Below are 24,165 nucleotides of genomic sequence, written 5' to 3' on the forward strand. Positions count from 1 at the left end.
AAAAAAGTTGAAATGTGGAGATTTGATGTTTCAAGACAAACTGCCAGGTTTGCTGTCCCCTCTACAAAACGCTTTGTTTAGATGAGTTAGTGAAACAAAGTGATCCACCGTCTTATGATAATGATAATAACTTTATTTCTAAAGCGCTTTCAAACAAAGTGCTGAACCAATATTTCATCATCCAGTTTTGCAGCATCCATCCTCTTTATTGTATGAAGGTGGAACCATCGATAACCTCGCATCCGTCCATTACAAGACATTTGATTTTGTACAAATCTTCCAGATTTGTGTTTTTCAGCTTTCTGCACCATCCTTTCAGCATCTTTATACTTTTCACCACACTGTGTTTATATAACACATGGATGTGTAACAGGAATCATTTCCCTTCTTTAGCTAACACCACTGCTGAAGTTTCACTGACTCAGAGAGTACAGCAGCTGTGGCACTTTGTCCTGAAACAGCAAATCTCCACAGTTCTTCATTTTCACCTTTAATGTTGAAATTAAGGACATTATTTTTTCCTTAATGTGGCATGGGCCTTCTGTATAACAGAGACCCAGCAGTAACTAGTGAAGCCCAGTGTGAGGGTCTCTGTCTTTAAAATAATGAGAGCTGGTGATAAAGTGGTGGTGAGGGAATCACGGCTGAGACTGAACTTCGATCCGCCTCCCTGCATCCTTTTTACTTACCAAGAGAGTTTCCACAGATCCTTGTTACTGATGTGTACGTTCAACTGAGGGCGAATGTGGAAGTCGCCACTCAGACCACAGTAACGTCACACCAGACGCTCCCAGTTTATTTTGTCATTTTAATCAATGTACAGTTGGGAGGTCGCTCGCTGACGTTTGTTATGGCTCCATCAAGGAACCTAATAAATCTTTCTGTGGAGCTCTCTGTGGCATGTTTGACTGAAATGTGTTTTATTTGGTTCCCATCATGAAATCTGTCTTAAAGAGAACTAAACCTCAGTGCTGGTTCTGGTGTGGTCAGCGAGTCCATCCAGACCCTTCAAGACTGTTTTTCTTGGACTGATTAGGACTTATTTCAAAATGCTTGCTGTGACTTGGATAAATTTACAGACTGTGACAGCGAATATTCATTTTTGTGAGGACCTCATAATCCCAAGAGGGTAATTTGTATATGTCCAAATGATAAGCTTTGGAAAATATTATTAATTATTAATGCCTGAGTTTCAGAGTTCCTCAGATTTGGGAGGAATCTATTATTGTGTCTAAATCTATAAATATTTTTGGCCTGTTGCTTGTTTTGTAATCAAAACCTGAGAAACTTTTGTGTGCCAAAAACAGAACGTCCTCCTATTGGCTTATAGAACATGCAGGGGTGTGTGCACTGTGCTCCACATAGTTATGAAGATCTTGATTAACCACATTAGCGTCACATTAGTAACTTTGTCCTCGACAGCTCGGCCATCTTCAGAACCTGCCCGGGAATTGAACTGCACATGTGCACTGGCTCCAGACGTGGGGTTGTCCTGCATAGTCAGTGGTGTCAGTAGATCATTAAGTAAAATAATATATAACTCAGGCACGTGCAGAGGGGGGGGGGGCTAGAGGGGCTTGAGCACCCGCCCCTTTCCTGATGGGTGCCCAAAGTGCCCTTTTGTTGAGGCAACTTTTTAAAAAAAAATTATTATTTATTTTTATGTGTGTGTGCGTGCGGAGTCCTGTCTGTGCCCCTCAACAATAATATTTAACTATTAATCACAGTTTTGCTAAATAAAAGGATCTGGCTTGCATCAGTCACATGATCACATTTAACCAATGATCGCCCTCGACGGCAGAACGCGCTGGTTACGAGCCGGGAACGAGCTCACAAAGAGCACGCGCATTTGTTGCGGTCCGGAGCTGTAGGAGAAACACAAGTTAACTCAGAGACACAGACTGATGCAACAAAACCAGTAAGTAGGTGTACAGCGTACACTGTAGTGTGTAGCACACAGGAGTATTAGCTTATTTCGTACACGTTGGTAAGTTGTCTTGTGACAATTTGACGAACTGAAACAAACGAGCGTGCTGTGTGTGCAACAGCGCGACAAACATTACCTGTCCTTTTATTAACTGCACAAGTAGTGCTGGTCACAGCTGCTGGCTACCTGTGTAAGGCTGTCATGGGTCTGTAGCTCTGTCACCGTTTTAGGGAACATATTTAGTTTTAAAGTATTTAGAACATAGTTTTAAAGTAAGTTTCCGGGCTTTTCCTGCCTTTCTGAGGGGATTATATTTCACTAAAAAACGATCTAATATGCATGTCCACATAATAATTATTATAATTATAATATATTAAAAAAACACACGCTGTATTTTAAAGAACATACATTAAGAAGCAGATTATATTAGATTTATATTTTAAATAAGACAAAATTTGGATTTTACAGCAGTAAAATGATTGTATCTCTGCAGTTTAAAAATGTAATAAGCTTTGCCCTGCACAGAGTGGATAGTGAAACAAATGGAATCATCATAAATACATTATTTCATATTTATTACTTCCCCCTCCTCTTTGCTTTATTATTGTAGCTCTAGTAATAAATAATAATGTAAGGATGCCCACAGTATATACAGTATTCTGAAGAAGGTCTAAAACGTCACTGTGTGTGCGTGCATGTGTGTGTTTTATGTATATGGATTTTTTTTTTTAAATTATTACTCATGATATAACATTGTCTAGACATGCCTGGTAAGGACATGAGGAGGAAACAGTAGGAGCTGTGTGAGGCTACTAAAGGCAGGGCTATAACATTTTTCTGTCATCATTTTATTATAGATTAAGTGCAAGAGTTGTTAGGTGTGGATAATTAGATTATAGTTTATTGCAATAGCAAGTTGTGCCTTGTTCTCACATAGACAGCAAGTGGAGAGTGATATATGAAATGATGGGATGGAAGGAAGAAGAGAAGCAAAGAGTGATTCACAGGCAGAGCCTAATTTCTTTCTCACAGTTTTTTGTTGCCTTATGGTTCCAAGCGCTGTCACCAATCTTTGCATTTTGTTATTATCTCATGACACTTGTTTAATCAGCTACCATCTCTCCTATGGACTTTTTAATGTCTAGAGTCTCAGATAAACACAGCCCTGCCCTTCCCATATTAGATTCTTGATGAATGTGTGTTGTTGTTATTCAGCCTGGTTCAATGTGCCCCTTTTTAACTTTGAGCACCCGCCCCTTTAAACTTCTCTGCACGGCCCTGATATAACTAGTAGGGGTGCAACGATATTCGTATCGATATTGAACTGTTCGATACAGTGTTTTTGGTTCGGTACGCATATGTATGAACAATACAAAATTTGTAATTTATTTTATCAACTTTCCTTCTGACGATGCTGTCTGTGTTGAGCGCTCAGTGAATCTGCGTTCGACAGCATCATCAGAAGGAAGAGCACAGGGCAAGCTAGCGAGACAGAAGTTAAGCTCTCCTTGCAACATGGCAAATTGAACCTCCCCCAACCTCATTCAGATCTGGCGTTTGGAATTATTTTGGTTTTCATATGACGTATGACCCTGAAGGTAAGCACATCATGGACTAAAGTAAAACAGTATGTTGGATGTGCCACGCAATGCTTAATTACATGGGTGGGAACTAGTGTGTTAGCGCAGTTAGCTCGTTAACGTGTTGGCCGTCTAGCTCCATGCACGGCGATCAGGGGTAGCTCGTTAAAGGAGATTTGCCGTGTTGTGGCGTTAAGGTCATTTCAACAAGATTAACCTGAAAGCACTAGTGGGAACACAACGAATATGACTGCACATTTACGCCGACATCATCCTAGTGCACAGACAAGTGGAAGCAGACAAAAACAACAAGCATGCATGCTACAAACTTTACCCGAGTCATTTAGACAGCCGTTAGCACATGATTCTCCTCATGGGGACCTGATATATTTAATATGCTGCTGAGAATATAGCCCAGAAGAAGCATATAGTATAGCTTTTATTTTGGAAAGAGACATTTCTCTGTAATAAACTCTCTTTTCCAAAGATGAGTGATTCCTCAATCAGATACAGGGCTCGCAATATCGCTAGCCCGACATCCCGGGGCTAGCGATTTTTCCAGTCGGGCTACCAAAATCTATCTCTGCCCTGCCCGTCGGGCTATTGTAGGAAGGAAAAATATATGTCAATGCTTTTGCATTCTTTCGGAAATGTAGCTGGGTAATTATGTCATTGGCATCGGTGAGCCACTGTCAATATGTGACATATTGAAATCGCATTTGAATTTGCACTTGTTTTTTTGCTTTCATTTTGCAATCGCACGAACTGTGTATAGAGAGCGACAGCACTGATTGGTGAGTGATGATAATTTGCGCACCAATTCCTCTGACATCGTCTTATCAATCCTTAGCTTACTATGCAAACATGACAAGTGAAATCTCCTGCAGTGAGCTTAAACATGTGAGAGGTTGATCGCGCAGAGAATCGCTGAGCGTTATGTGAGTGCGTGTGTAAAAGCAGCAGGATATATATTTTAGTTTTGCTGAGCCAAATAAGACAGGTCAGGGTGAAGAAGTGACAGCCAAAGAAAAGCTTACCACAAAACGGAAAAGTAATGACAAATCAGACTATAAGGCAAAAAGAAAGTGCAGCTTTATGGTTTCATGGACAAAAGAATTTCTGTGGCTGCCATATGATGAGCTAAATAACCAGGGCTGCACATAAGTGGTCCGCAGGTGCACATTCGCTGTCAAAAATAAAAAACGCGCACAAGGGTTAGGGTTAAATTTAAAAACTGTACTTTTCAGTTAAAATATATATTTATAATTTTAATAAATGACAAATTAAAAAGGCATGAACATTTTTTTTTGTATCGAAAAAATATCGAACCATGACACCAAAGTATCGAACCGAACCGAACCGTGAATTTTGTGTATCGTTGCACCCCTAGTAACTAGATTCCTTTGAAAGAGCAACCATGGACGACAAAGCTGGGCGGAGTCTGCTCTAAGACACCAAATGAGCAAATGTTTGCTGACCTGTATCAGTGATCACCTTTTTGTTGGCCTGGTCCCCCAGTCCTCCCACTCCCCCCGGTCCTCGGTGGATGCTGTCACTTCCTCTGACACTGGCTCACCATTTATGTTGTGTCAAAAATCAAACGTGAAGATCTAATTTACTCTAAACTCTCTGACTGTTACTAATATAGTCATAAAATATGCAACAACCACTGGAGATGGAGATGAAGCTTCAACTTGCAGAAAATAGTTTATTAAAATCAGTTTGAATAAACCCAAGGCTCAGAGCAAAAGAGACAAAAGCGCCCCCAAGTGGTCAGACAATAGACGAACAGAATAAACCCTATCAAAGACAAACACGCTGGAAGCATCTTTTCTAACACTCCAGTATTTATTAGCATTTAGTATAAATTTATTGTGACTTTGAAGACGTTCAGTGTTTCCTTTGGTATAACGGAGGTCTGACTACAGTCCAGTAAACACACTGATTAGGATTATAGATTAAACTGCAGTAATACTTTCACAGTGTGCAGTGATGCACAGGTCCGAGTGGTTTTACACTGAAATTCTCAACAACAGGAAACTATAAGAATTTGTTACTCTAATAATAAACATAGAAGAAGAAAAACATTTTTCATTTAGAGTTGATGAATATAAATGAATTTGAACTTTACAAACCAATCAAAGACAAACTGATCCATGTGAGTTTATAACAATATTCAAAGGCTGCTGCTGGACACAGACAGGTAACATCATTTTGACTTGCTGTCACCTGGATCTGGAGTCATAAACACTGAAGCGCTGAACATTAATACAAGTCTGTTTCTGCCAACTAGTGATAAACCTGCAGACTAATGGCTCAGAAAGCTAAAACGAGCCAATCATTTCTGTGTTTAGTTCCCCTGAAATCAGATGTGATATCAGCAGCTCTGAGTTCATTCATCATTATTGTCCAGTGATGAGATTTCTGCTCCGTTTGGTGACAGTCAGCAGATTTTTCCTGCGTGTGGACGTGAACAGTCGTACCTGACAGCAGCAGGTAGCAAACAGAGATCGTCTTTCCAGCTGGAACTCTTCACTGAGCTGAGCTCATTCAAAATGTCCTGGAGTCAGATTCAGGACAGGAAACAGTTCAAATGTGCGTCTTCACTCTGACTCTGGATCAGATCTCACTGACAGACTGTGGACATTATGGAAGCCTAAATGTGACACCATCTTCCTCCTTCACTGCAGATTAAAGCCAAACAAAGATTCTCATTAAAAGTCTGCAGGTCTGAGAGAGACTCAATCGTTGTGTCATGTCAAACACAGTAAGAGGAGCTGAAGCACAGATGTGAAGAGCAGATGTTCATCAGATTATGACCTCACTCTGTTTTGTCTTCATATACATTCAGTCTGTGTTTATAATGCAGATTTTCTGCTTTTATAATAACACATTTTATATTTTCTGTGATCACAGACTGACTCGGTGTGGACTCTCAGGGACTCACTGTGAAGTTGTGGCCTCAGCCCTGAAGTCCAACCCCTCCCATCTGACAGAGCTGGAGATGAGTAACAACAAGCTGCAGGATTCAGCAGTGAAGCTTCTGTGTGCTGGACTGGAGAGTCCAAACTGTCGACTGGAGACTCTGAGGTGAGTTCACTGACTGCAGCTGTTGTTGTTTTTCTATATTTCAGATCTTTGATTGATGTTTGAAACGTTCTTTAGTTCCTAAATGTTCAGGATGTGTCTGAAGACAAATGTGAAGAAGTTTGAGTGCTTTCAGAAATGTTGTGTCTTTCCAAACGACTGAACAACAGTTTTTCCTCTTGGCTGCAAATAGAAGTGACAAACTTGAGCAGGGTTCATTTAAAGGCTGACAGAAGTGGAGTGGTGACGGGGAGATGTTTGACAGGACAGCTTTTCAGCCTCCACAGGTTCATGTTGTGCTCCATCAGTCAGTGAAGATGAAGTCAGTACTGGTGAGGCTGTAGAGTGTGTGAGGGATGTGAATGAGGCTGTTGGAGAGCTGATGATAGCAGATAAAAACAGGCTGCAGAGACTTTGAGCTTGTGTGGAAACAGACAGAGAAAAGAAAGACATGAATGTCAAAGCTAATAAAGGTGAAGTTAGGAGCTGTGATGATGTTCATGTATCAGAAGCTGATCGGGCTGCTACAGAGACGACCCACACAGCTGCTGTGGTGAGGTTTGTGTTAAAGCAGAGGAACACAGGCCCACACATGACAGCAAAGCAGGTTTCAGGCTCTGTGAGAGGATTTCAAACAGAAGCTGGAGAAGAGAAAGGACTACAGAAAGAAGGCAGCTGAGACCAGTCCAAGTGTTTCCATGGAGCCCAGTCTAACATTCATTTATACACTAACGTACAGAAGTGAACGGGAAAATGAATCCATAGTTTCAAATGTAGAAATAGTTCTCAGTTCATTTACAGAGTTTAATACAGTTCATGAGGAAATGTTCAAAACAGCAGCTGAGAAGAAATCTTCTTCACAAAGTTGGATCCAATTCCAATAGTTTGTGATGCACTTGAACGCAGCGTGAGCAGTTCACTGCCTAACCCCACAGAGACTGTCAGTCTGGACTTTTCTTTATTTCTATTGGCTGTCAGTGAGATTTCAGAGCAATCAGAGACTGTGGGTCTGTGTATGAAGTATAATTCATGTGCAGTTGTTGAAGTTGTAGAATGAGAAATGGCAGTTTGGGGTATTTCCTGCTTTCATTGTCCTGCTTGTGCTGATGAAAATGTTTATTGACGTGTAAATTCATTCTTCAACGCTCGATTCTGCCTGAACAACGTGAAAACTTTTCTTTGTGTAACACAATTCAAAGCACTGAAGCATCGACTTATTTCATTATCCAACAATGAAAACAGGAAACACAGACAGCTGGCCTTCAAAGTAAAAGCTGCTCCTTTTGAAACATGTTGGTGGTAAAATGTAAGAAGAGCTGAAGCACATAAATGATCTACGTGCCAAAATATTAAACACAGTTGATATATTTGTGTGAGTGTTGTGATTCAGGTGTAGATGTAATAATGTACATATAGCAGAGTTTCCTCTTCTAGATCAGCTGATCAGAGTCGGGCCAATCAGCTCTGAGCATGCTCAGTCTGAGTTATGGAGCCACATACTATGATTCACCATGGCAACGGCATGAGCAGAGGCTCCGTGTGAATCCAGAGGAGCAGGAACATGAATGATGACAGTAGATGATTGTGTGAAAGTGCTGGAAGCAAATGAGTGTGTGATGTTCTTTCAGTGTTGCACTTTGTAGACGCTCCCTGAGCACTGGTCTCACAGCCAGCTGCACATAGAGACCAGTGTTGTTAGTCCAGGTCAGAAGATGACTTGTTGGAATGAAAATGAGCTTGTAGTTTGTCTGCTTTAATAATGTGACTGGAAAAAGGTGTTGGACTTCAAATATGTCCATTTCTTTCACACTTCACCTTTAAAAGTGAAGCCATGTGGTTCCTGGAAGGAAAAACACGACTTTTTCAAGTCTTTGTCCTGTTTTTATGAGAAATGTACGACTTTAATGTGAAACATTCAGAGTTTTTTCTCTTGTTGTGTTTGTTTGAAGCTGCTTCCTGTTGGCTTCAGCTGTTTGGAGTTTCCATTTTCTAAACTTCTACATTCTGAACCTTCTTCAGCTCTGAACAGATGATGAAACACTGAATGATTTCAAGCACTTTGTCTAATAAACTTACATCTTTCATTCTTTATACAGATTGGAGAGCTGTGGTTTGTCAGAGATCAGCTGTGATTATCTGGCAGCAGCACTGAAGTCCAACCCCTCCCATCTGAGAGAGCTGGAGCTGAGCTGGAACAACAACCTTCAGGATCCAGGAGTGAAGCATCTGTGTGGTTTCCTGGAGAGTCCAGGATGTAAACTTGAAACTCTGAGGTCAGTCAGCATGTTTTAGTTGTGCTGAGATGAATATGATGTGAAAGTTGTGCTGACACTAAACTGCAGACATCAGGCTGATATTATACTGATCCACACTGAGGATCTTCATGGTAAAGTCTGTTTTCTTCTTCTCTGGTTTAGTCCATTGACTGCAGCAGAACAATGTTCACATTTCAAACAGTGATACTCAACGTATGGCCCGCGGCCCACACGCGGCCTGCCCACCTTTCCTGATTCAGAGAGAGGGGACCCTGATTAACTGTGTAGCTTCTTCCTCACAGTTCTAAGTATCAGACACAACAATGAATAATCCACAGCTGACTGTCTTTAGCAGGTCAAAGGTCACGGCACACAGCAGACAGTCAGAAATATTCCAACTCTGATCATTTATCAGTTGTGACACTGTGAGACTTGATCAGAGGTGTGATCATCACAGCAGAGGCCTTTGTGTCAAAGTCACTGAGGATCAAACAGAAACACATGAAGCAGATTTTCCTCTTCTGGCTTTTTATAGCAGATAACCTTCAAAATATTCTGCAGTCGATCAAAAACTGAAGCAAACCATGAATCAACATGTGAACATGAGCTGATGCTGCTGAAGTGAAGCAAAGTTACAGAGGTTTGATTACAGACACAGCTGAGAGTTTGTAATCTGTCATCATTTTAAAAAGTTTCCATGGAACAGCAGAAATGAGGCTTTACTGTCAGAGGCCGACAGCACTGAACACAACAGCAGACTGGTGGCTAATAAACAGTGAATGATGCAGAAACAGATGTTTGAAGCTGTTCTTGGAGTACACTGAGAGAGAGAGAGCTGTGCAGGCAGGAACAGCCAAAGTCAGAGAGAATTCATGAGCATATTGATCAAACGTGAAGCAGAGTTTGGATCTTCTTTTGCTGCTGCTTCACTCAGTTTTGGTTGGAGACAGATGAAACCTGCAGCTTCAGGATCTGTGAGCTGTCCACTTTCAGCCCCGACGGCGTGTCCGTGTACGTGCCGTCGAGTGAACGATCCACGCTCTGTGTTTCCATCTTTGTGTGTTTAGCTGCTCTCATTTACTGTTTTAGCTGTTTGCTGCTTGTTGAAATAGTTTGTGAGCTTTAACCTGAGATTCTGGCAAAATACATTTATATTAAACATCGATTCAGGATTGAATGAATCAACATCGTTTTATTCAAATTAAAACCATTTAAATGGGAACATGAATTTTTTACAGCCGCCTCTAATGCTGGGTAATGTCAGCTGGTCCATGTGCAGCTGGCTGTGAGGCTCAGGGAGCGTCTACAAAGTGCAACACTGAAAGAACATCATCCATAAATATTGAGTAAGAACTGGACTCTCATACAGCGAGACTCAAATGCCTTTAAACATCAGCTTATCCTGCTGATCCAAGTCCAACACTGAGTTTGTAAAAACATGTTTGTCAATCATTTTGTTTGGTTTCTGAGGAAAATGATTCAATAAGTTGCTGCTAATACACAACATTTCATCATATTTCCTCATAACCCTCTTTTGTCTGACCATTTGATCCCATTTGAATTTGCAATAAAGGATCCACAGAGTTTGGTGACAATAATGACAGTAGATGTTTGTGTGAAAGTGCTGGAAGCAAATGAGTGTGTGATGTTCTTTCAGTGTTGCACTTTGTAGACGCTCCCTGAGCACTGGTCTCACAGCCAGCTGCACATAGAGACCAGTGTTGTTAGTCCAGGTCAGAAGATGACTTGTTGGAATGAAAATGAGCTTGTAGTTTGTCTGCTTTAATAATGTGACTGGAAAAAGGTGTTGGACTTCAAATATGTCCATTTCTGTCACACTTCACCTTTAAAAGTGAAGCCATGTGGTTCCTGGAAGGAAAAACACGACTTTTTCAAGTCTTTGTCCTGTTTTTATGAGAAATGTACGACTTTAATGTGAAACATTCAGAGTTTTTTCTCTTGTTGTGTTTGTTTGAAGCTGCTTCCTGTTGGCTTCAGCTGTTTGGAGTTTCCATTTTCTAAACTTCTACATTCTGAACCTTCTTCAGCTCTGAACAGATGATGAAACACTGAATGATTTCAAGCACTTTGTCTAATAAACTTACATCTTTCATTCTTTATACAGATTGAAGGACTGTGGTTTGTCAGAGATCAGCTGTGATTATCTGGCAGCAGCACTGAAGTCCAACCCCTCCCATCTGAGAGAGCTGGACCTGAGCGACAACAACAACCTGCAGGATCCAGGAGTGAAGCATCTGTGTGGTTTCCTGGAGAGTCCAGGATGTAAACTTGAAACTCTGAGGTCAGTCAGCATGTTTTAGTTGTGCTGAGATGAATATGATGTGAAAGTTGTGCTGACACTAAACTGCAGACATCAGGCTGATATTATACTGATCCACACTGAGGATCTTCATGGTAAAGTCTGTTTTCTTCTTCTCTGGTTTAGTCCATTGACTGCAGCAGAACAATGTTCACATTTCAAACAGTGATACTCAACGTATGGCCCGCGGCCCACACGCGGCCTGCCCACCTTTCCTGATTCAGAGAGAGGGGACCCTGATTAACTGTGTAGCTTCTTCCTCACAGTTCTAAGTATCAGACACAACAATGAATAATCCACAGCTGACTGTCTTTAGCAGGTCAAAGGTCACAGCACACAGCACTCTGTGAAACAGTTTGGAGCAGGAATTCTTGCACATTTACAAACTGACACTGCTGCACGGCATGCTGGGTAATGCTAGCTGCTCAGGTATGGGCGTGCTAACGGCTGTGAGACTCTGTGGCTGCAGAACACCGAAGAAGAGAAAAGAGAGGTGGAGGATGAAGAAAAGAGGCGGAGATGAAGCAGAAGTTAAGCTCCAGAGAGGAAATGTTTCTGTGTGGGTGGGTGATAGGTTTGTAGCTTGAACCTATTCGCTGGAACGTTGAAGACAATATAATTACACAGCAAGCAAGACACAAAGTAGGCAAAGTTCTTCTTGTTACTCATTCAATTCAATTCAATTCAATTTTATTTATATAGCGCCAAATCACAACAAAAGTCGCCTCAAGGCGCTTCATAGATACAGAGAAAAACCCAACAATCATATGACCCTCTATGAGCAAGCACTTTGGCGACAGTGGGAAGGAAAAACTCCCTTTTTACAGGAAGAAACCTCCGGCAGAACCAGGCTCAGGGAGGGGCGGGGCCATCTGCTGGTTGGGGTGAGAGAAGGAAGACAGGATGAAGACATGCTGTGGAAGAGAGACAGAGGTTAATAACAGATATGATTTAATGCAGAGAGGTCTATTAATACATAGTGAGTGAGAAAGGTGACTGGAAAGGAAAAACTCAATGCATCATGGGAGTCCCCCGGCAGCCTACGTCTATTGCAGCATAACTAAGGGAGTATTCAGGGTCACCTGGTCCAGCCCTAACTATATGCTTTAGCAAAAAGGAAAGTTTGAAGCCTAATCTTAAAAGTAGAGATAGTGTCTGTCTCCCGAATCCAAACTGGAAGCTGGTTCCACAGAAGAGGGGCCTGAAAACTGAAGGCTCTGCCTCCCATTCTACTTTTAAATACTCTAGGAACAACAAGTAGGCCTGCAGAGCGAGAGCGAAGTGCTCTAATAGGGTGATATGGTACTACAAGGTCATTAAGATAAGATGGGGCCTGATTATTTAAGACCTTGTATGTGAGGAGCAGGATTTTGAATTCAATTCTGGATTTAACAGGAAGCCAATGAAGGGAAGCCAAAACAGGAGAAATATGCTCTCTCTTTCTAGTCCCTGTCAGGACTCTTGCTGCAGCATTTTGGATTAGCTGAAGGTTTTCAGGGAGTTTTTTGGACATCCTGATAATAATGAATTACAGTCGTCCAGCCTGGAAGTAATAAATGCATGAACTAGTTTTTCAGCGTCACTCTGAGACAGGATATTTCTAATTTTAGAGATGTTGCGCAAATGGAAGAAAGCAGTCTTACATATTTGTTTAATATGTGCGTTGAAGGACATGTCCTGGTCAAAAATGACTCCAAGGTTCCTCACAGCGTTACTGGAGGCCAAGGTAATGCCATCCAGAGTAAGAATCTGCTTAGATACCATATTTCTAAGCTTTTCAGGGCCGAGTACAATAAGCTCAGTTTTATCTGTATTAAGAAGCAGAAAGTTATGCATGAGGGAGACCTGCCTGGAGCCAAGTGTCGTTCCCCATAGCACTCCTTTTATTGTGGTTACATGAATATGCATAGGGTCATTAACATATGACGTCTACATAGGTATACATGTGAACAAAGAATACTGTGTGTGTGTGGGGGGGGGGTCAGAGTGTGACCCCATAAATGACTTCCCTAAACCTGCTGGTCTGGAAGTCCAACAGTTCATCTAAACAAAAGGCACTTAGCATAAAACAGATACAGCCACGTTTATCCTGCCATAAAACAATAAAACAAGGTACGACCTCTTCCCATGCTCCCAGGATGTAGGTGTGCATTCCAGTGTGGAATACACACCAAGCCTTTGCAGCCTGCTAAAGATCACACATCCTATCAGTACACAATTGATTATACACCTCTAAGCATCAGAATCAGAATCAGAATCAGAAAGGGTTTTATTGCCAAATGTTGAGCAGGTTTACAACATTAGGAAATTGCTGCGGTGCTTCAGTGCAAACATACTGTCATAAAAATATAAAAATAAGAATAAGAATTAAAAGTGCTAAGTAGATAGATATATACATGATATATACATGAGTGCAGGTGGTGATCAGTGCCAAATATGGAATGATGCAGTGAACACAGCGTAGGGTGTTAGTGGTGGGAACAGTCATACGGTTATTGTTCATGTGTCCGACAGCAGAGGGGAAGAAACTGTTCTTATGGCGAGAGGTTCTGGTGCGAATGGACCGGAGCCTCCTGCCTGAGGGGAGCAGGTCAAACAGACTGTGTCCAGGGTGAGAAGGGTCAGCTGAGATCCGGGCTGCACGCCGCAGTGTCCTGGAGGTGTATAGGTCCTGCAGAGATGGGAGTCTGCAGCCAATCACCTTGTCAGCAGAGCGCACAACACGCTGCAGTCTCTGTTTGTCCCTGATAGTGGCTCCAGCGTACCACACAGTGATGGAGGAGGTGAGGATGGACTCGATGATTGCAGTGTAGAACTGCATCATCGTCCGTGTTGGCAGGTTGAATTTCTTCAGCTGCCTCAGGAAGTACATCCTCTGCTGGGCTTTCTTAATGACGGAGGTGATGGTGGGCTCCCACTTCAGGTCCTGGGTGATGGTGGTACCCAGGAAGCGGAATGAGTCCACAGAGGTGATGGGGGTGTCAGACAGGATGATGGGGGGGAGTGGAGCTGTGTGCGTCCTGAAGTCCACAATAATCTCCACTGTCTTCTGGGCATTCAGCACCAGGTTGTTGTGGCTGCACCAGGACACCAGACGTTCAACCTCCCTCCTGTAGGCAGACTCATATATGGTTAAATATTTCTAAGCATAAATGACAATCAACAATACAAAACCTAACAGCGGGGCTCAGGCAGCTCCGCCCACACAGTGACAGTGAAGCAGGTGAAGAGTAATAAATGAAGACAGCAGACAGGATTTGATAAGCTGATGTACAAACATGTAGAAATGGGTCCATACAGACTGAAGCGTGTCTCCTTTGCATCTTCCATATTTGATACTGAGAGTTTCCAGAAGAGCAAACATCAAACACGCCTCCAAACATGTGACGAGTCAGACTGACATCATTTCTACAGAGAACAGTGTGAGCTCTCAGCAGGTCACTTCAATAAGAAGGACAAAGTGCAGCAGGAATGACTAAACCCACTAACAGTCTGATATCCCCGTGTTCCTGTTGTTCTACAGCATCATCATTAATGCTGCTCCACCACCATCACTGCAGCTGACCAATCAGCTTCTGTCACGTCATGTGACGCTCTGTGACTCAGACTGGAGAAATGCTAAATGGCTAACCTGAAGCTAACCTGAGAAACAGTCAAAGTACTGATGATTCCTACAAAGTGTGTGTGTTCAGTATGAGATGAGTGTGAATGAAACCATGGAGGAGCGGGCCGTGGCTGCTCTCACACACGTTTGCTGCAGGGGCGGAGCTACAGAAATGTTCATAGGGGGCAAAATCAAAGCCATTGTTGTTGACACATATGCAGCTGTTACATCCTGTAATATGCATTAAATATGGTTCAAATACATTAAATGCATTAAATATACATGTTTCATATAAATATAGTCTACAACTGTGTTTCCTTCAGCCCACATAAGGAAACAGTTGAGTCAGATAAAGACAGAAGGCCTTTTCCACGTCCATCTGCTCAGTGTTAAAGTGCTGATGATGTTCAAGCTCAGGCAGCAGGAGGGATTTCTAAGCATCCTTCACTGATCCACAACAAAGGTCCAGAGTTTGATCCCTCCTAGTAGGACAGGAAACATACTGATAAGAGTTTCAAAGTGTCTTTGTAAGCAGACATGATTGAAATGAGCCAGTCTGAGTTTGGTTCCTGCAGTTTGTGCTTCATAAACAGAGCTGAAGCAGAGGCAGCGTGTGCCTGCAGGTGAATGTACACTGCTGTTATAAGAGCTGTGGAAACTCAGGTCAAAAGGACGTAACCACACTGCTGACAGTTCCAGGACAGTCACAGAGTTACAGCATCATTTGTGAACATAAAGACAGAAAGCTCATCCAAATGCTGGGATTAAAAGTCTGTCCTGGTGGTGTCCAGTCAAATACGTCTCTGTGAAAGCTTCAATCCAACAGGCTCCAAAGTCCTTCTGCTCATTTCCTCGCCGGGTTCTTGATGCTCCTGTACCATCTCTCTGTCATCCTCCTCGCTCCCTCTTTGCACTCAGTCTTTGTGCATCATTAACACTCACATGTGGAAAACCAAAGTTTTACTGGGCAGAAGATGATCATCAGTGACGCTGTCTTTAAAACCCTCTTGTTAGAAATGTGCGACTTTAATGTGAAACATTCAGAGTTTTTTCTCTTGTTGTGTTTGTTTGAAGCTGCTTCCTGTTGGCTTCAGCTGTTTGGAGTTTCCATTTTCTAAACTTCTACATTCTGAACCTTCTTCAGCTCTGAACAGATGATGAAACACTGAATGATTTCAAGCACTTTGTCTAATAAATTTACATCTTTCATTCTTTATACAGATTGAAGGACTGTGGTTTGTCAGATATTGGCCTTGAATATCTGGCAGCAGCACTGAAGTCCAACCCCTCGTATCCCACAGAGGTGGACCTGAGTGGAACCTACAGCAACCTGCAGGATCCAGGAGTGAAGCATCTGTGTGGTTTCCTGGAGAATCCACGATGTCGATTTGAAACTCTGAGGTCAGTCAGCATGTTTTAGTTGTGCTGAGATGAATATGATGTGAAAGTTGTGCTGACACTAAACTGCAGACATCAGGCTGATATTATACTGATCCACACTGAGGATCTTCATGGTAAAGTCTGTTTTCTTCTTCTCTGGTTTAGTCCATTGACTGCAGCAGAACAATGTTCACATTTCAAACAGTGATACTCAACGTATGGCCCGCGGCCCACACGCGGCCTGCCCACCTTTCCTGATTCAGAGAGAGGGGACCCTGATTAACTGTGTAGCTTCTTCCTCACAGTTCTAAGTATCAGACACAACAATGAATAATCCACAGCTGACTGTCTTTAGCAGGTCAAAGGTCACGGCACACAGCACTCTGTGAAACAGTTTGAAGCAGGAATTCTTGCACATTTACAAACTGACACTGCTGCATGGCATGCTGGGTAATGCTAGCTGCTCAGGTATGGGTGTGGTAACGGCTGTGAGGCTCTGTGGCTGCAGAACACTGAAGAAGAAAAAAGAGAAGTGGAGGATGAAGAAAAGAGGCGGAGATGAAGCAGAAGTTTAGCTCTAGAGAGGAGATGTTTCTGTGTGGGCGGGTGATAGGTTTGTAGCTTGAACCTATTCGCTGGAACGTTGAAGACAATATAATTACACAGCAAGCAAGACACGAAGTAGTACGTGTACGACCGACAAACCTTACTGGACATAAAAGACGGTCTTTCTTATAACTTTCCGGAGTTCAAGTTTTGCAACACGGACGCTCCGTTTGCAGACCCCCCATTCATCTCACCTGAGACGCCTTTGTTCTCTGGCCCTGGAGGCCGCAAATGCCGACGCAGAGGGAGAAGATCTGGCATTCTTGTTCGACTGAGACGGCGCACTAACAGACCACCGTTACCCAGTTTATTACTGGCTAATATGCAGTCTCTGGAGAACAAGCTGTGCGAGCTTCGGGCACGGATCTCATTCCAGCGAGAGAAGCGAGACTGCTGCGTGATCTGCCTCACAGAAACCTGGCTATCGGACAAGGTACCGGACTCCGCAATACAACTACCGGGGTTCTCCATGCATCGCGCGGACAGGTCACAGGATCTTACTGGGAAAAGCAGAGGCGGTGGTGTATGTTTCATGATCAACAACAGCTGGTGTGATTATGCGAACGTGCACCCGGTCAAATCCTTCTGCTCACCGGATCTGGAGTACCTGATGATTAAGTGCCGGCCATTCTGGCTACCGAGGGAATTTACAGCAGTGATTATTACGGCTGTTTACATTCCCCCACAAGCCGACACTGACCGAGCACTCAGGGAACTGTACAGCGCGATCAGCAGTGAGGAAACCGCACACCCAGAGGCAGCGTTTATCACAGCCGGAGACTTTAATAAGGGAAACCTGAAGAAAGTCTCACCCAAACTCCACCAACACATCCTTTTTAACACACGTGGAAACCGGCTACTTGACCACTGCTACACCTCTTTCCGGGATGCGTACAAAGCCCTCCCCCGCGCCCCATTCGGCCAATCAGATCACCGCTCCATCCTGCTCCTGCCCGCCTACAGGCAGAAGCTGAAACAGGAAGCTCCAACCCGGAGGGCGGTGCACTGTTGGACGGACCAATCGGAGTCTGCGCTGCGGGACTGTTTTGATCACGCGGACTGGGAAATGTTTCACGTGGCTGCTAGAGACATTGATGAGTACACAGACTCAGTCTGTGGATTTATCAGGAAATGCGTGGAAGATGTCGTCCCATCCATAACAGTTAAATCCTTCCCAAATCAAAAACCCTGGATTAACGGAGATGTTCGCGCGGCACTGGCGGCACGGAACACCGCCTTTGCCTCCGCGAACACATCGGACTACAAACACGCACATTACCAACTCCGGAAGACGATCAAAGCAGCCAAACGTGAGTACAGGGACAGGGTGGAGCAACAGTTTGACAACCCTCGGAGTATGTGGCAGGGACTAAACACGATCACAGACTTTAGAGGGAAAACCAGCACACCGCAGACCACGGCCTCTCTGTGTGAGGATCTAAACGTATTCTACGCTAGATTCGACACAGCGAACACCATGAGACCGGACAGTGTGCGCACCGCGGATGACGTCAGTGCGCACACTGTGTCTGAGGAGGATGTGCGGAAGTGCTTCAGGAAGGTGAACGCGCGCAAAGCTACTGGTCCGGACGGGATTCCCGGCCGCGTCCTCAAGTCATGCGCGGCTCAGCTGGCTGGAGTGTTCACGCACATCTTCAACCTTTCCCTCTCTCTGTCTGTAGTCCCAGCCTGCTTCAAAATGGCCACCATCGTCCCTGTACCCAAATCCTCCACCATCTCCTCATTGAACGACTGGCGACCTGTAGCCCTGACCCCCATCGTGAGCAAATGCTTCGAGAAGCTGGTCAGAGACTTCATCTGCTCTGCACTACCCGACTCACTGGACCCTCTACAGTTCGCATACCGCCACAACAGGTCCACTGATGATGCCATAGCCCTGACACTACACACTGCCCTGTCACACCTGGAGAAGAGAGACACGTATGTGAGAATGCTGTTTGTAGATTACAGCTCAGCATTCAATACCATCGTTCCCTCGAAGCTGGACAGGAAACTGCAGGATCTAGGACTGAGCAGCTCCCTCTGCAGCTGGATCCTTAGCTTCCTGTCTGACAGACGCCAAGTGGTCAGACTGGGCAGCATCACCTCATCCCCCATCACAATGAACACTGGTGCTCCACAGGGGTGTGTACTGAGCCCTCTCCTGTACTCACTCTACACCTACGACTGCACAGCCACTAACAACTCCAACATCATTGTGAAGTTTGCGGACGACACTACAGTGGTGGGTCTTATCACCAACAGTGATGAGACGGCTTACAGGGAGGAGGTCAGCGCCCTGACCCACTGGTGTCAAGACAACCATCTCACCCTCAACGTCGCAAAGACAAAGGAGTTGATAGTGGACTTCCGGAGGTGCAGAGAAGTACACACCCCCATCAGTGAGCAGCTTCCGGTTCCTTGGTGTACATCTGGCTGAGGATCTTACGTGGTCAGTACACACAAACAAAACAGTGAAGAAGGCGCAGCAGCGCCTCTTCTTTCTCAGGAGGCTGAAAAGATTCGGCATGAGCCCCCGCATCCTCAGGACCTTCTATCACTGTGCCATTGAGAGCATCCTCACTGGATGCATCACCACCTGGTACGGCAACAGCACCGCCTACAACTGCAAAGCTCTCCAGCGAGTAGTGCGGTGCTCTGAACGGATAATTGGAGGTGAGCTTCCCTCCCTCCAAGACATCTACAGGAAGCGCTGCCTGAGGAAAGCGGAGAGGATCATCAAGGACTCCAGTCCCCCCAGCCATCAACTGTTCAGACTACTTCCATCAGGAAGGAGGTTCTGCAGCATCCGGTCCCCAACCAGCAGACTGAGAGACAGCTTTTTCCATCAGGCCATCAGACTGCTGGACACTTCATAGACACCTCACCTTCACTACTGGAACTTCAACATTATGCACTACATACTGTACAGTAATGCCACTGTTTTGCACATGTCTCAACTCTGTATATTTTTATATATTTATTGTTTACTCTATTTAATTTGTAAAATATGTGTACACACACACACACACGTAGGAAAATATTTAGTATACACATCCAGAAATGCATACACTATTATATATTGTACATATATTTATTAGTTTCAGATGTAGCCATTCTTGTATTCTGCTTGTTTACGTTATTGTATTTTTGCACACCTCTGTTGCTTGTGAAGCTCGCACACAAGAATTTCACTCACATGTGCTGTACCAGTGTACCTGCACATGTGATGTGACAATAAAAGTGATTTGATTTGATTTGATTCCTACAAAGTGTGTGTGTTCAGTATGAGATGAGTGTGAATGAAACCATGGAGGAGCGGGCCGTGGCTGCTCTCACACACGTTTGCTGCAGGGGCGGAGCTACAGAAATGTTCATAGGGGGCAAAATCAAAGCCATTATTGTTGACACATATGCAGCTGTTACATCCTGTAATATGCATTAAATATGGTTCAAATACATTAAATGCATTAAATATACATGTTTCATATAAATATAGTCTACAACGGTGTTTTCTTCAGCCCACATAAGGAAACAGTTGAGTCAGATAAAGACAGAAGGCCTTTTCCACGTCCCTCTGCTCAGTGTTAAAGTGCTGATGATGTTCAAGCTCAGGCAGCAGGAGGGATTTCTAAGCATCCTTCACTGATCCACAACAAAGGTCCAGAGTGTGATCCGTCCTAGTACGACAGGAAACATACTGATAAGAGTTTCAAAGTGTCTTTGTAAGCAGACATGATTGAAATGAGCCAGTCTGAGTTTGGTTCCTGCAGTTTGTGCTTCATAAACAGAGCTGAAGCAGAGGCAGCGTGTGCCTGCAGGTGAATGTACACTGCTGTTATAAGAGCTGTGGAAACTCAGGTCAAAAGGACGTAACCATACTGCTGACAGTTCCAGGACATTCACAGAGTTACAGCATCATTTGTGACCATAAAGACAGAAAGCTCATCCAAATCCTGGGATTAAAAGTCTGTCCTGGTGGTGTCCAGTCAAACACGTCTCTGTGAAAGCTTCAATCCAACAGGCTCCAAAGTCCTTCTGCTCATTTCCTCGCCGGGTTCTTGATGCTCCTGTACCATCTCTCTGTCATCCTCCTCGCTCCCTCTTTGCACTCACAGTCTTTGTGCATCATTAACACTCACATGTGGAAAACCAAAGTTTTACTGGGCAGAAGATGATCATCAGTGACGCTGTCTTTAAAACCCTCTTGTTAGAAATGTTCGACTTTAATGTGAAACATTCAGAGTTTTTTCTCTTGTTGTGTTTGTTTGAAGCTGCTTCCTGTTGGCTTCAGCTGTTTGGAGTTTCCATTTTCTAAACTTCTACATTCTGAACCTTCTTCAGCTCTGAACAGATGATGAAACACTGAATGATTTCAAGCTCTTTGTCTAATAAACTTACATCTTTCATTCTTTATACAGATTGAAGAGCTGTGATTTGTCAGATATTGGCCTTGATTATCTGGCAGCAGCGCTGAAGTCCAACCCCTCGTATCCCACAGAGGTGGACCTGAGTGGAACCTACAGCAACCTGAAGGATTCAGGAGTGAAGCATCTGTGTGGTTTCCTGGAGAATCCACGATGTCGATTTGAAACTCTGAGGTCAGTCAGCATGTTTTAGTTGTGCTGAGATGAATATGATGTGAAAGTTGTGCTGACACTAAACTGCAGACATCAGGCTGATATTATACTGATCCACACTGAGGATCTTCATGGTAAAGTCTGTTTTCTTCTTCTCTGGTTTAGTCCATTGACTGCAGCAGAACAATGTTCACATTTCAAACAGTGATACTCAACGTATGGCCCGCGGCCCACACGCGGCCTGCCCACCTTTCCTGATTCAGAGAGAGGGGACCCTGATTAACTGTGTAGCTTCTTCCTCACAGTTCTAAGTATCAGACACAACAATGAATAATCCACAGCTGACTGTCTTTAGCAGGTCAAAGGTCACGGCACACAGCACTCTGTGAAACAGTTTGGAGCAGGAATTCTTGCACATTTACAAACTGACACTGCTGCACGGCATGCTGGGTAATGCTAGCTGCTCAGGTATGGGCGTGCTAACGGCTGTGAGGCTCCGTGGCTGCAGAACACTGAAGAAGAGAAAAGAGAGGTGGAGGATGAAGAAAAGAGGCGGAGATGAAGCAGAAGTTTAGCTCCAGAGAGGAGATGTGTCTGTGTGGGTGGGTGATAGGTTTGTAGCTTGAACCTATTCGCTGGAACGTTGAAGACAATATAATTACACAGCAAGCAAGACACGAAGTAGGCAAAGTTCTTCTTGTTACTCATTCAATTCAATTCAATTCAATTTTATTTATATAGCGCCAAATCACAACAAAAGTCGCCTCAAGGCGCTTCATAGATACAGAGAAAAACCCAACAATCATATGACCCCCTATGAGCAAGCACTTTGGCGACAGTGGGAAGGAAAAACTCCCTTTTTACAGGAAGAAACCTCCAGCAGAACCAAGCTCAGGGAGGGGCGGGGCCATCTGCTGGTTGGGGTGAGAGAAGGAAGACAGGATGAAGACATGCTGTGGAAGAGAGACAGAGGCTAATAACAGATATGATTCAATGCAGAGAGGTCTGTTAACACATAGTGAGTGAGAAAGGTGACTGGAAAGGAAAAACTCAATGCATCATGGGAATCCCCCGGCAGCCTACATCTATTGCAGCATAACTAAGGGAGGATTCAGGGTCACCTGGTCCAGCCCTAACTATATGCTTTAGCAAAAAGGAAAGTTTTAAGCCTAATCTTAAAAGTAGAGATAGTGTCTGTCTCCCGAATCCAAACTGGAAGCTGGTTCCACAGAAGAGGGGCCTGAAAACTGAAGGCTCTGCCTCCCATTCTACTTTTAAATACTCTAGGAACAACAAGTAGGCCTGCAGAGCGAGAGCGAAGTGCTCTAATAGGGTGATATGGTACTACAAGGTCATTAAGATAAGATGGGGCCTGATTATTTAAGACCTTGTATGTGAGGAGCAGGATTTTGAATTCAATTCTGGATTTAACAGGAAGCCAATGAAGGGAAGCCAAAACAGGAGAAATCTGCTCTCTCTTTCTAGTCCCTGTCAGGACTCTTGCTGCAGCATTTTGGATTAGCTGAAGGCTTTTCAGCGAGTTTTTTGGACATCCTGATAATAATGAATTACAGTAGTCCAGCCTGGAAGTAATAAATGCATGAACTAGTTCTTCAGCGTCACTCTGAGACAGGATATTTCTAATTTTAGAAATGTTGCACAAATGGAAGAAAGCAGGCTTACATATTTGTTTAATATGTGCGTTGAAGGACATGTCCTGGTCAAAAATGACTCCAAGGTTCCTCACCGTGTTACTGGAGGCCAAGGTAATGCCATCCAGAGTAAGAATCTGCTTAGATACCATATTTCTAAGATTTTCAGGGCCGAGTACAATAACCTCAGTTTTATCTGAATTAAGAAGCAGAAAGTTATGCATGAGGGAGACCTGCCTGGAGCCAAGTGTCGTTCCCCATTGCACTCCTGTTATTGTGGTTACATGAATATGCATAGGGTCATTAACATATGACGTCTACATAGGTATACATGTGAACAAAGAATACTGTTTGTGTGTGTGTGTGTGTGTGTGTGGGGGGGGTCAGAGTGTGACCCCATAAATGACTTCCCTAAACCTGCTGGTCTGGAAGTCCAACAGTTCATCTAAACAAAAGGCACTTAGCATAAAACAGATACAGCCACGTTTATCCTGCCATAAAACAATAAAACAAGGTACGACCTCTTCCCATGCTCCCAGGATGTAGGTGTGCATTCCAGTGTGGAATACACACCAAGCCTTTGCAGCCTGCTAAAGATCACACATCCTATCAGTACACAATTGATTATACACCTCTAAGAATATATGGTTAAATATTTCTAAGCATAAATGACAATCAACAATACAAAACATAACAGCGGGGCTCAGGCAGCTCCGCCCACACATTGACAGTGAAGCAGGTGAAGAGTAATAAATGAAGACAGCAGACAGGATTTGATAAGCTGATGTACAAACATGTAGAAACGGGTCCATACAGACTGAAGCGTGTCTCCTTTGCATCTTCCATATTTGATACTGAGAGTTTCCAGAAGAGCAAACATCAAACACGCCTCCAAACATGTGACGAGTCAGACTGACATCATTTCTACAGAGAACAGTGTGAGCTCTCAGCAGCTCACTTCAATAAGAAGGACAAAGTGCAGCAGGAATGACTAAACCCACTAACAATCTGATATCCCCGTGTTTCTGTTGTTCTACAGCATCATCATTAATGCTGCTCCACCACCATCACTGCAGCTGACCAATCAGCTTCTGTCACGTCATGTGACGCTCTGTGACTCAGACTGGAGAAATGCTAAATGGCTAACCTGAAGCTAACCTGAGAAACAGTCAAA

General features: G+C 43.7%; 1 protein-coding gene across 8 annotated transcripts in view; it reads left to right on the forward strand.

Moving 5' to 3' along the window:
• LOC113016964 (NACHT, LRR and PYD domains-containing protein 12-like) overlaps positions 1-24,165 on the forward strand; it is a 184,310-nt gene that overhangs the window by 10,473 nt on the left and 149,672 nt on the right. For 6 of the 8 annotated variants that reach the window (XM_026160197.1, XM_026160200.1, XM_026160201.1 and 3 more), the window contains 4 exons: positions 6,424-6,597; positions 8,691-8,727; positions 16,032-16,174; positions 21,181-21,379. The exons of 1 other annotated variant lie outside the window; for it this stretch is intronic. In XM_026160197.1, the coding sequence (XP_026015982.1) occupies positions 6,424-6,597; positions 8,691-8,727; positions 16,032-16,174; positions 21,181-21,379 (553 nt within the window). Of the gene's footprint in view, positions 1-6,423; positions 6,598-8,690; positions 8,868-10,974; positions 11,152-15,994; positions 16,175-21,180; positions 21,380-24,165 lie in introns of those variants that run through there. One more of the 8 variants, XM_026160213.1, reaches the window with a different exon arrangement.

This window comes from Astatotilapia calliptera, chromosome 23 (assembly GCF_900246225.1).
Source record: "Astatotilapia calliptera chromosome 23, fAstCal1.2, whole genome shotgun sequence".
NCBI classification, from domain to species: Eukaryota; Metazoa; Chordata; class Actinopteri; order Cichliformes; family Cichlidae; genus Astatotilapia; species Astatotilapia calliptera.